At 42.3% G+C, this 12991-nt stretch overlaps 1 protein-coding gene across 1 annotated transcript in view; it reads right to left on the bottom strand.

Moving 5' to 3' along the window:
* Positions 1–1749, bottom strand: part of LOC136866454 (uncharacterized) — a 29424-nt gene extending 27675 nt beyond the window's left edge. The window contains exon 1 of the mRNA XM_067143416.2: positions 1725–1749. Within this exon, the coding sequence (XP_066999517.2) occupies positions 1725–1736 (12 nt within the window). The 5' untranslated portion in view covers positions 1737–1749. The remainder of the gene's footprint in view (positions 1–1724) is intronic.
* Between the last annotated feature and the right edge of the window lie 11242 nt (positions 1750–12991).

Here is a 12991-nt window from a genome sequence, read left to right on the forward strand (position 1 = left end):
CTTCCTTCCCTCTTCCTTGCCTATCCCTTCCAATCTACTCATCCCTCCACAAGGCCCCTGTTCAGCATAGCAGGTGAGGCCGCCTGGGCGAGGTACTGGTCATTCTCCCCAGTTGTATCCCCGACCGAGAGTCTGAAGCTCCAGGACACTGCCCTTGAGGCGGTAGAGGTGGGATCCCTCGCTGTGTCCGAGGGAAAAACCGACCCTGGAGGGTAAACAGATGATGATGATAATGATGATGATAAACAAGATTTCAACCGCCTGCGTAACGTACAGTAGTTGCTGGACACGTCTTCAATTTACAAGTTTGCAGGATCGAATCCTGGCATAGTCAGTTAACATTGAAATGTACTTTTAAAACTTTTAGATCTATTCTCCAGTAGAACTGTTGGCACTTTAAGGGCCACTTTTCAGTGTAGGAATTCCGAGACTTCAACGTCTTTTAAAACTGTATATGGAATTTATACCAAATTTCTAAACCATTTATAAAATGACAAGATTTCAAGCAGAGGAGTGCGATAGCTGGGTGGCATTGTCAATAGTTTCTCACTAAGAGAACCATGGTTTGAATCCCAGCGTGTGCTAATTTTGAAATCATAAGTCACATTCCTGTGGTTCGGATTCCACATAAATTTGGAGGTTCCTTGGCTACGATCATGTAAAACTGCAAGCTTATTTACCTTGATTTCAAGCAGTGGTGAGAAGTTGCAAACGAGCTATATAGACAGTCCTGGAGAACGACTTATGCTATTTCACTGACTTGGTAGCACATTCGGTTCGGCGCTCGCCTGCTGTGCTTAACGCTGTACGATCGAATCCCAGCAAAGTTAGCGGCGATTAAAAGTAATTAAGTGTTGGCGACTCAGTAGATTTGCTGCCACTTTAAAGAGTTCCTTTTTCGGGGCGAAATTCTGGCACTACGACATGCTTTTGACTGTCTGAAGTCGAAGCCTAAATATTCATTTTTATTATTATTTATTCGATTTTAGTAGTATATGTATTATTTTGAACAGTGATCAGTACGAACAGTTAGTATTATTTTATTTACGAATGAATGTTTCAATAGACACTAGTTACTTTAGTACATTGACTAGTCGCTTAAGTGCGGCCAGTATCCAGTATTCGCTGCTTGTTGCTTGATGATGATGCTTGTTGTTTTAAGGGGCCTAACATCGAAGGTCATCGGCCCTATCCAGTATTCGGGAGAGAGTTGATTCGAACCCCACTGTCGGCAATCCTGAAGATGGTTTTCCGTGGTTTCTAATTTTCACACCAGGCAAATGCTGGGGCTGTACCTTAATGAAGGCTACGACTGATTCCTTCCCACTCCTAGCCCTTTCCCATCCCATCGTCACCGTAAGACCTATCTGTGTCGGTGCGACGTAAAGCAACTTGTAAAAAAATAAAGTACATTGGCTAAGATTATATGGACTGTTCGTGAAAAATGCACCAATATAGAAACATAGAAAATCACGTAAATATTAAAAATTATAACCTTCTTTTTATTTGTGTAGCCTTATGAAAAATAAGTTCTCACTGATTAAATATTTTGGAAATAGCTAGTATAACAAAATTTCAAAAAATGGGAAAGGGGAGTCAGTACTATCATCCGCATTATGATGCAACGTTTCACTGCAAAACAACACTACTTCAAGTCCCGCTGCTGTGCGAACCGTTAAACAACGAAAAAGAAACAAATGAAGATGTGATTACAGTTCACTCACCTGCCACGTCATGTCGCTAGCGTTGCTGTTCAACAAGTGTGTGCTGAGCAAGCAGAGTCTGCCGCTTATAAAGGAAACCCTCCAATCACAATGGCCTGATTTTTACTTGCAACCATGTGCGAACAGGGCAGAATACAGATGCATGGTAGCTGTGGGTAAAAGAAGATAGAGAGAGGGAGATAGATAGAGTAAGAGAAAGAGAAGCAATCGAGGACGCAGCGTGGCATTGACACCGCTTGCTGCCCCTCCCCAGGTTGCAAGAGCAGGAGGAGGTGGAGGAGGAGATGAGAAGGGGCCTATCTTACTTGTATTAGGAAGTGCTATGGTTGCTTCTGTAGGAGAAATTTCGCGACAACAAATATCGTAGTTAAATTGCAACTTGATTTGACCTTCTGACGCGTGGTGTCCTCACATGGTCAATATGTTCGTGCCGAGCTCTTACAACAGAGTTACGTAGTCATGTTCCCATGTACCCTAGAATCTTCATCGATCATTAGTCATATTCATCATCATTTAGTATACATAAGATATGAACACATTGTAACAATTAAAAGACAGGGTGAGCTGGCGACACATTTTGGGTCACGTAGTTGCGACCTTGCATTCGATAGATGATGGGTTCGAACTTCATCTTCAGCAACCCTGAAGATGGTTGCCCTATTTGCATACCGGACAAATACTGAGGTTGTACCTTAATTAAAACCACGGTCGCTTCCTTTCCAATCCTTGCGTCCCCAGATTCCTTTCGTGTGTTAGTGCTACGTTAAATCACTAGCAAAAAAGGAAGAAAACCGAATAAAAGCCTGTGTGTTCCATATGCAAAGACTCGATGCATTCTCGGCTCCATGGCTAACTGGTTAACACCGAGCTCGATAGCTGCAATCGCTTAAGTGCGGCGAGTATCCAGTAATCGGGAGATAGTGGGTTCGAATCCCACTGTCGGCAGCCCTGAAGATGGTTTTCCGTGGTTTCCCATTTTCACACCAGGCAAATGCTGGGGCTGTACCTTAATTAAGGCCACGACCGCTTCCTTCCCATTCCTAGGCCTTTCCCATCCCATTGTCGCCATAAGACATAGCTGTGTCGGTGCAACGTAAAGCTAATAAATGATGAAAGCCTTTACTTTCCACTCTTTGAAGGACTCTGATGGCATGTTTGTAGGTCACTCTGCTTTGCTTATATATTTGTTTGTATTACATCCTCATCTTCACATTACTTTTCGAGTTTTTTAATCGAGAGGCCTGGTTAACATGCTGTTCTTTGGTTCAAGGGACGCCGGGTTCGATTTTCGGTCGGTTCTAGGATTTTAATCATCAATGGTGAATTCTTCTGGCTCGGGGGCTGGGTGTGTTTGTATGTGTATGTATTTGTATGTATATTTCATAGGTCTCTGTCGTCACAGGTACACAGGTTGCTTATGGACGTAACTATAAGTATCTACCAGGCCTCTCGATTAAAAAACTCGAAAAGTAATGTGAAGATGAGAATGTAATACAAACAAATATCTAAGCAAAGCAGAGTGACCTACAAACATGCCATCAGGGTCCTTCTAAGAGTGGAAAGTAAAGGCTTCCATCATTTAGTAAAAATGTGAAAGAAGTTTATAGTCAGTCGAACAACACTTATAATACAAACAACAATTTAAAACGTAAGAGCTGAAATATAAGATACTATTATTTAACACTCTCACTGCAAATGTGTCAACACCTGAAAGCACGTGTTCCCACTAATCGCTACCTCAGTTGTAAGTGTGGTAGAGTGGTTTGCCCTAGACCAGGAATGGCGAACCTATGACAAGCGTGCCACTAGCTGACACTCGAACACGACTTCTGAGGCACGCCAGACAACATCCACATATTTTAATGTTCTTTACGTGTAATACGTGGGTCTAAAATATAGCAACATAGTCCGGCTCCATGGCTAAATGGTTAGCCGGCTGGCCTTTGGTCACAGGAGTCCCGGGAAATTTAATCTTAATTGATTAATTTCCTTGGCACGGGGGCTGGGTGCATGTGTCGTCTTCATCATCATTTCATCCTCATCACGACACGCAGGTCGCCTAAGGGGGTCAAATCAAAAGACCTGCATTCGGCGAGCCGAACTTGTCCTCGGACACTCCCGGCACTAAAAGCCATACGCCATTTCATTTCATAGCAACATAGCATATTTTAATATTACACTTTAATAAAGAAGTAAGTTATGTCCGAATTAATTTTATGGCCATATTTGTTTAGAATTTTATTAGGCTAGAACAAAAATATACATTATTCTTAGAATTTACCTGTTCTTTAATATGTAATTTTCAGTGTTGCTTTAAAATAAAATCACGAAACATTCATTCGAATAGATTAAGTGTCTCCTCATAGGCCCTAAGTGGAAATCTTGTTTCTAATTTTTAAAGCTTCCTGACATGGAAGAAAACCCACATCCTTCCCGGTAAACAGAGTTCTCTTTTACCGCCAACGCTTTCTACTTACAGAAAGATGCATTTTAATTTGATCATATTCTTAGGCAAATAGTCTAATACACATGTACATGTGTATGTTGAATCCTCAGCTCGTGGGCTGGTTGGATTCTCAACACCTCTACCATCAGCTGTCATAGCTAGCCTATGAGTCACTGAAGAGTTGGAATATGGAATTAATAATGGTAGGTCCCCTGTAGTTTACCATCCAGAATCAGAAGAAGCTATTTTATATCAATCTGCCGCAGCCGTCGAAAAGCCCACACTAAGTGACACTCTCAGACCATTCATAACAGAGAATGAAGGACATTACTAGCATTGCTCATACTTCAGTCACGTTCATATCGTTAAATCCATGATCAGACTGAGGCTATCTGTGACAGCTGATGAGGATCGAACCAGACTACGGGCTGAGTACTCAACATTTTTGTTCTAGCCCATACTAGAAGACATACTATATCTCACCAGAGATGACTCTCTGCATCCTACACACATCTTGTATTTCCATTACTTCTCTCAACTAATTTGGAATTTGAATTGTAATTTGGCGGAAAGACAAGCATCGATAAATAATGCCCGTGATTGCTCTTTTAAGGGATAAAACAACAAGAGGAAGAGTGTTATTTCATATTTCGGTGACCATATGCTTTATCTGGTCTTCCCTGAGTGTTTTAACACCGGAAGAAATGGATAGTTCCTTATGCATAAATATAATAACAGTAGCTTTATATTTTAGTTTAAAAATGAGTTGTCTAAAAATAAATCATCACCTTCTTTCCAGTCACTAGTAACTCTGAACCTGAAAAAAATCACACTCTCAGATATTTTCTTTAAACATTAATGATGATTTTAATATTTACACCTGCATTAAGTCAAATATGACTTGCAAACAGATCATTAAATCAGTTTGATATATTATTATTATTATTATATTATTATATTTGCCTTTATTTGTAGTGGCGAAGTTAGGACTCATGGTCCTCTCTTACACATAGTGCTTCATATTAAATACCATATGACATTTAATGCAATATTATCTTGTCCAGCACCTTGGTTCAATGGTCGGCGTACTGAATTCGATTCAGACGACCCTGGATTCGATTCCCAGGCCGGATGGAGATTTAATTTCATATTGTTAATAACTGCGGTTGGGAGGCTGGGTGTTTGTGTCCGTATTAATACTCTTCCCTTCGTCTTTATACAGGGTGATCAGATACGGCTTACTCCGGCACCCGGTGTTTGTACTGTAGGAAAGCGCACACTAATATGACACGTGCGGGTTGAGGACAGTAGCGGAAGACAAACTGTATAATAGTAACACAAACATAGACATGATATAGGCTTTTGGGCTTATGCCGTTTCAAGAAAATAAGGTGAAATTATTTACGTTTTGCAGAGAACTTTGCGTCATCAGAAGAAAATATGGACTGTCTACAAGAATGGATTCTCAGACAATGAAGTTTGAATTTAGACGTTATAATAGAAGAAGAAATTGTACGTTCATTCGTCACCAGATGGCTCCCCGGACGCGGTACAGCGCTAGCGTTCGAAGCGAAAGCTGGCGGAACCACCAGAATCAGTCTGAGAGGTTCATATAACATGACAGGAGTACGCACGAAGGTATGACATTGACACAAGCCTGGAATGAAACATCTGGCGATGAGGAACGTACGAATTTGGGAAACACCGAAACGAAATAAGAATAGTGAAGGGACAGGGAAGGGAACTAGCTTTTTTTTTGCTAGGGGCTTTACGTCGCACCGACACAGATAGGTCTTATGGCGACGATGGGATAGGAAAGGCCTAGGAGTTGGAAGGAAGCGGCCGTGGCCTTAATTAAGGTACAGCCCCAGCATTTGCCTGGTGTGAAAATGGGAAACTACGGAAAACCATCTTCAGGGCTGCCGATAGTGGGATTCGAACCTACTATCTCCCGGATGCAAGCTCACAGCCGCGCGCCTCTACGCGCACGGCCAACTCGCCCGGTAGGGAACTAGCTAAGTAAATACTTAATGGCTGGCAACCAGGTATTACTTAATTGATAGCCAGTGTTCCTGTTGAAAGCCGGCCCCGTGGTGTAGGGGTAGCGTGTCTGCCTCTTACCCGGAGCCCCCGGGTTCGATTCCTGGCAAGGCCAGGGACTTTTACCTGGACCTGAGGACTGGTTCGAGGTCCATTCAGCCTACGTGATTAGAATTGAGGAGATATCTGACGGTGAGATAGCGGCCTCGGTCTAGAAAGACAAGAATAACGGCCGAGAGGATCTGTCGTGCTGACCACACGACACCTCGTAATCTGCAGGCCTTCGGGCTGAGCAGCGGTCGCTTGGTAGGCCAAGGCCCTTCAAGGGCTGTAGTGCCATGGGGTCTGGGGGTTCCCTGTTGAAATTGTTAGGATTTCTACATATTTCCACAGCTTCCCGTATAATCCTGGACTATAGTGTTTAGTGTGAGTAAGAGCTCGAGCACATGGAACATGAAACCATGACCCGACGATAGAGCGTGCTAAACTATTGCTGATTTATCTGGCTTGTTGAGACGAATATTACGTTCATGTTCCTTGATACGAGTACCAATGGACCGGCATGTTTGTCCAATGTATACCTTACCGCAAGTACAGGGAGTTTCGTATACCCCAGGATGTAAAAGTGGAGACAATTTGTCCTTGGTTTCACCCAGACTGCGCAATTTTTGCGACGGTGCCTTACACGGCTTTTAAATTGGTCCTTGGCAATTCGATCTGTGGTGTTGTGAATGTAAGGCAGGTAGGCAGTTCCCTTCACTTCTTCCTTCTGTGAGCTTTCCTTGGTCGTTTCTCTGGGATGGAGGGCTCTATGAATCTGCAAATCACTGTAATCATTATCCTTGAACGTGAATTTGAGTGTGTTCATGTCCACCTGGATATTTGATAGCTCGCAGATTCGTCTCGCCCTTTTGGTGAGTGTCGTGAGAATGGCTTGTATTTGTGCTGGATGAAGGTGAGAATCTGCATGAAGATAGCGATTTGTGTGGGTAGGCTTACGATAGACGGTATGCCCTAAGGATATCCAAGAAAGAAACCATAGTGAGATGGAGTCGGACGGATGTCTGCCTTCGTGGCCATACTAGTGAGTCATAGTAGAGTGACATTATCTCTGGATTGTCACCAAGGTGGTGACATTTTCCAAATGAAAAATCAAGTGCCTATGGTTTGAATTCCACGTAAAACTGGACGGACCATGGATATGACCATAATGTCGACTGCCATGCAAACTGCAAAACTGAAACAATTTCGTAGGTCATACCGAAATATATTTGCATGGTGTCCCCCCCATCCCCGCCCTTACCACACCACTTAACTTCCGCAGTAAATACTACATACAGTTGAGCTTCCTCCTTCTCAATCCTAAGAATAGAGCCATTGAGAGTATTGATCTGGCAGAATGAGTGCTGCTGATTGCCTGTAAATACTGAACAGGGCAACGACTTTCAATGTTTGTTCTGCTGCCTCTCAAAGCAAACATCTCTCTAGAAATCGCAAGGTTGAGTGAAGTGCTTAGTTCAGGAATAACAACTCAGGATGGGCCGAGAATAGAACACAGTGCCTCTGGGTAAGAGATAGCCATGACACTCCTGGACTACGGGCTAGCCCTTCCCAATAAAGCTAAAGCAAGGAAGTTGGAAGAGTGGAAGATAAAGCCTTCCACTATCCGTAACCTCGGTACACAAGGTTACAGTAGTTAGCTGTATGGCCAGTCACCTTTGATCACAGGAATTGACTAGGTACTTATAGTATCTTTGGTGTAAGCTAGGTGAACTTCAGGGCCATGTCACTCTGCAGAAGTGATATTCTCTTTTCTATGTTTTTCGAATTCTTGTTGGAGAATCTAATCCACGCCCTTACCGGATGAACCAGGTACGCATTTACCGTATCTGATCGACACCCCGCATTCGGGAGATAGTCGGTTCGAACCCCAGTGTAGGCAGTCCTGAAGATGGTTTTCCGTGGTTTCCGATTTTAACACCAGGTAAATTCTGGGGCTGTACCTTAATTAAGGCCATGGACGCTTCTTTCGCACCCTTAGCCCTTTCCTATCGCATCATCGCCATAAGACCTATCTAAGTCGTAAAGCAACTTGTAAAACAATAGACAGTCCTTCCCGGTACTAATCCCAATTATACATTCACTAGTGCAGGAAGCACTACCGTAGACACACATGCGCTCAATAAGGAAAGGACTGTTGCCAGGGATGTTTCAGGTCAGTAAATAAAAACTACAAATGCTAGGTAGTAAATTTACGTGACTGCTTATCATTGTACATCTATCCTGTACATGGAACAACTAAAAATCATTTTAGCACATGTGGAGAGAGAAGGAAGTTTATGTTTATGAGTGAATAAAAAACCAAACCAAACCCCATGGCACTACAGCCCTTGAAGGGCCTTGACCTACAAAGCGACTGCTGCTCAGCCCGAAGGCCTGAATATTACGAGGTGTCGTATGGTCAGCACGGTGAATCCTTTCGGCCGTTATTCTTGGCTTTCTAGACCGGGGCCGCTATCTCACCGTCAGACAGCTTCTCAATTCTAATCACGTAGGCTGAGTGGACCTCGAACCAGCCCTCAGGTCCAGGTAAAAATCCCTGCCCTGGCCGGGAATCGAACCCTGGACCTCCGGGTAAGAGTCAGGCACGCTACCCCTACACCACGGGTCCGGCTTATGAGTTCATACTGCATAGAAATGAAAGTAATCGAAAGAACAATTCATCATCATTTGTAGCAAATGAATTGTATGAATCGTATGAATGAATTGTAGCAGTTGAATCGTGGAGTCGAGAAAGGAACAAAATCAAAATTTGCTACTTTTGTGAGTGCAAATCATTTATTTAGACAAGTTTTGATGAGCATTTTAAAATGTTTGATATACTGAGACAAGTGAGACATGAAAGTGAAGTGATAAGAATATGCTCCGGTGTATGTTATAAATTTTACTGTTGTTAACATTTTTAGATTTAGTTCTTGTCTCCAGTAATGCAGTATCAATTTTAGGAGATGCGAAGAAATCTATCTTATTTGAATTTGCTAACTCGTGCTATACAGAGTCTTTCAATAATACATGACATATTTTTAGGTTTGAATTCCTCACATACAGAGAAGGAAAACAGTGTATATAAATATGGCCACGGAAATGCGTGCTTTCTTGACCTCCACGATACCCTGATCTAGACCCGTTGGGCTTCTTTGTGTGGGGTTACGCGAAATCTTTTGTGGAGGTGACTGTTGTGGAGGATGAAGCAACACTTCATGGCAGAATTGTAACGTCCTTTCAAACAATATGTACAACACCGAGCAAACTCGAGCGTGTTCTTAACTCCATGTGTCGAAGAGCACAATTCTGCAGCATGGCGGGAATTTTGAACATGTCTTGTAAGGTAATGACCGGAGTACATCAGTGCATGCAGGCCAGACCACATTACCTGAGTTCCTAGCCCGCCGTGCTGATTGGCATAGACGGTTGAGGCGCTGGCATTCCGACACCAACTTGCCAGGTTTGATCCTGGTTCAGTCCAGTGGTATTTGAAGGTGCTCAGATACGTCAGCCTCGTGTCGGTAGATTTGCTGGCACTTGAAGGAACTCCTGCGGGACTAAATTCCAGCACCTCGTCGTCTCCGAAAACCATGACAGTAGTACTTAGTGGGACGTAAAGCCAAAACATTATTATTATTATTATTATTATTATTATTATTATTATTATTATTATTATTATCATCATCATCTGTTTACCCTCCAGGTTCGGCTTTTCCCTCGGACTCAGCGAGGGATCCCACCTCTACCGCCTCAAGGGCTGTGTCCTGGAGCTTCAGACTCTTGGTCGGGGGATACAACTGGGGAGTATGACCAGTACCTCGCCCAGGCGGCCTCACCTGCTATGGTGAACAGGGGCCTTGTAGGGGGATGGGAAGATTGGAAGGGATAGGCAAGGATGAGGGAAGGAAGCGGCCGTGGCCTTAAGTGAGGTACCATCCCGGCATTTGCCTGGAGTTGAAGTGGGAAACCACGGAAAACCACTTCGAGGATGGCTGAGGTGGGAATCGAACCCACCTCTACTCAGTTGACCTCCCGAGGCTGAGTGGACCCCGTTCCAGCCCTCGTACCACTTTTCAAATTTCGTGGCAGAGCCGGGAATCGAACCCGGACCTCCGGGGGTGGCAGCTAATCACGCTAACCACTACACCACAGAGGGCGGACATTATTATTATTATTATTATTATTATTATTATTATTATTATTATTATTATTATTATTATTATTATTATTATTATTATTATTATTATTATTATTTTATAGACCATGACAGGGTCTGATATCTTTTAAAGTACGCATTTACAGAAACCATGTTTCACTTTTTCTTTCTCTGTATGTGAGGCATGCAATCCTAAAATTATGCCGCTTATGTTTGAAATACCTTGCATACTGTAAGCATTTGACATTAACTGCATCGTCCCTGATTGAACTTCGTTCAAAGGCTAAAAAAAAAATGAGTATAAAATTACGTTTTGGCACCACCTAACGAAAATATATATCTTAGACTGTTAACATAAATGTGTGAATATTTGTAATAGATGGTAGTTACGTACATAAACTGTTTTACAGTATTATTACCTCACGGATCAATAAGAGACTGATATAGTAGATAGTTCTCATTAACCTAAGGAGAGTATGTTGGCTGCTACGTCATGCTGGAATAAAACGTTAAAGTCAGAGGGTGCAATACTCTATTTGAATAGTTTTCTTAATTCAACCCTCTATGATTTTATTGGAAGTTTGGATATCGTCGTTGCGCCTGCGAAAACCGATATGTGATAAGGTTCTGGGATAAATACTGACCCGCAGCACATATATCATCAAGAGGGGGGATTCTCTGAAATTACTCGCACAATAATGAACCTTAGATGACAGAATGTTACTGGTCAAAGTTATAAGCTGAAATATTTCACATAACCGTTTTTGCGGGCACAACGATGTGTAAGGCCTACGGATATTTTTAATGACCTGTAAACCATATTCTAATGTGTTTTGAAAACTATAAATAAATACTACTACTAATAATAATAATGTTATTGGCTTTACGTCCCACTAAGAACGTAAAGACGCTGATGTGCCGGAATTTAGTCCCACAGGAGTTCTTTAATGTGCCAGAAAATCTACTGACACGAGGCTGACGTATTTGAGCACCTTCAAATGCCACCAGACTGAGCCAGGATTGAACTTGCCAAGTTGGCGACAGAAGGCCAGCGCCTGAACCGTCCGAGCCAACCAGTCCGGCTGTTCCTAAAAAGACATAAAATGAAAATTTTACTTAAATTGCGAACTTTATATAGTACTAAAATACAAGTGTGAAACCGATGATTTAAGAAAAGTACTGTATTTATGTTTGTTTATTTTTCTTGTGAAAACTTAAACCGACCCAATTCAGCACCCTTAGACTGACTGCAACTATTGTTGTCTGTTAATATCAAATACCCAGAGTGTGTACAAATAGCTCTGTGATGGTTTCGGGGACCTATGAACAGTGTATATGCTGAAATATATTTTACTAAACAGAATTGCATTGTGATCAGAGAACTCGAATAAAGAACAGACTGTTCAGGTATGTTCAGGTATATTTTCGTCAACAGGATCACTGAATCATGAGCCTTAAGTTAATTTTGTGTGTTTTACTTTTATTATTATATTACATCAATATAAACTGTTTTCTCTATGTCATTCCTTAGCCTGTGTTTGTATATACTATACCATGGGTAATCTCAGAAACTACTGGACCAATTTTGAAATTTCCTCACCATTTGAAAGATATCATCATTCCGGGTAACATAGACTATATATCATCCTAGAATATCAAAATGCTCCCGTGAGAACCGTGAACTGGGCTGTTCGGCACGTTGGCATTGGTTAATACAGGTGAAATATCGAATTTATCATACAAGGATGAGACAAATCTCATTTTAAGCCTCACGACGAAAGAAGAAAAACGCTGAATGTCCCACCGAAACCACCTTTTAAGGCTCTAAAACCAACCTTTTTTGAGATATAGCCGAGTGGCATCGTCACTAGCTTATAACACAAGTGGCTGTAGTTCTTTTTTTTTTTTGCTACTTGTTTTACGTCGCACCGACACAGATAGGTCTTACGGCGACGATGGGACAGGAAAGGGCTAGGAGTGGAAAGGAAGCGGCCGTGGCCTTAATTAAGGTACAGCCCCAGCATTTGCCTGGTGTGAAAATGGGAAACCACGGAAAACCATTTTCAGGGCTGCCGACAGTGAGGTTCGAACCTACTATCTCCCGAATACTGGATACTGGCCGCACTTAAGCGACTGCAGCTATCGAGCTCGGTAGGCTGTAGTTCAAAAAAACCGGCCAGTGGATGTAGGACTTTCGGAATTACAAGTCATGTCCCCGTGGATCGAATTCCAGGTAACTTGAGGACAGCGACATCAACAGTTACATAAAACAGCAAGGTCAATTAATACAAAAGTCGGACTGTGACCGGTCACTGGTCTGTATGTGTCATTTGCAGGGTCGATTGATTTATGCATTACAGTTGGCTTCATAGACTTATTTGTAACAACCTCTCTGAAAGGATGAGTAAAGCAACGGAAACTATTTCACTCAGCACCTCATCATTACCCCGCTTTGTTGACGCCTAGGCTTTCTAAAATGAGATATTAGCGAGACTGTTGGGAGAATCCAGCAAGCATTCGTACTCAGAACACACACAAACCATTTAATAATAATAATAATAATAATAATAATAATAATAA

This window comes from Anabrus simplex, chromosome 1 (assembly GCF_040414725.1).
Source record: "Anabrus simplex isolate iqAnaSimp1 chromosome 1, ASM4041472v1, whole genome shotgun sequence".
NCBI lineage: Eukaryota > Metazoa > Arthropoda > Insecta > Orthoptera > Tettigoniidae > Anabrus > Anabrus simplex.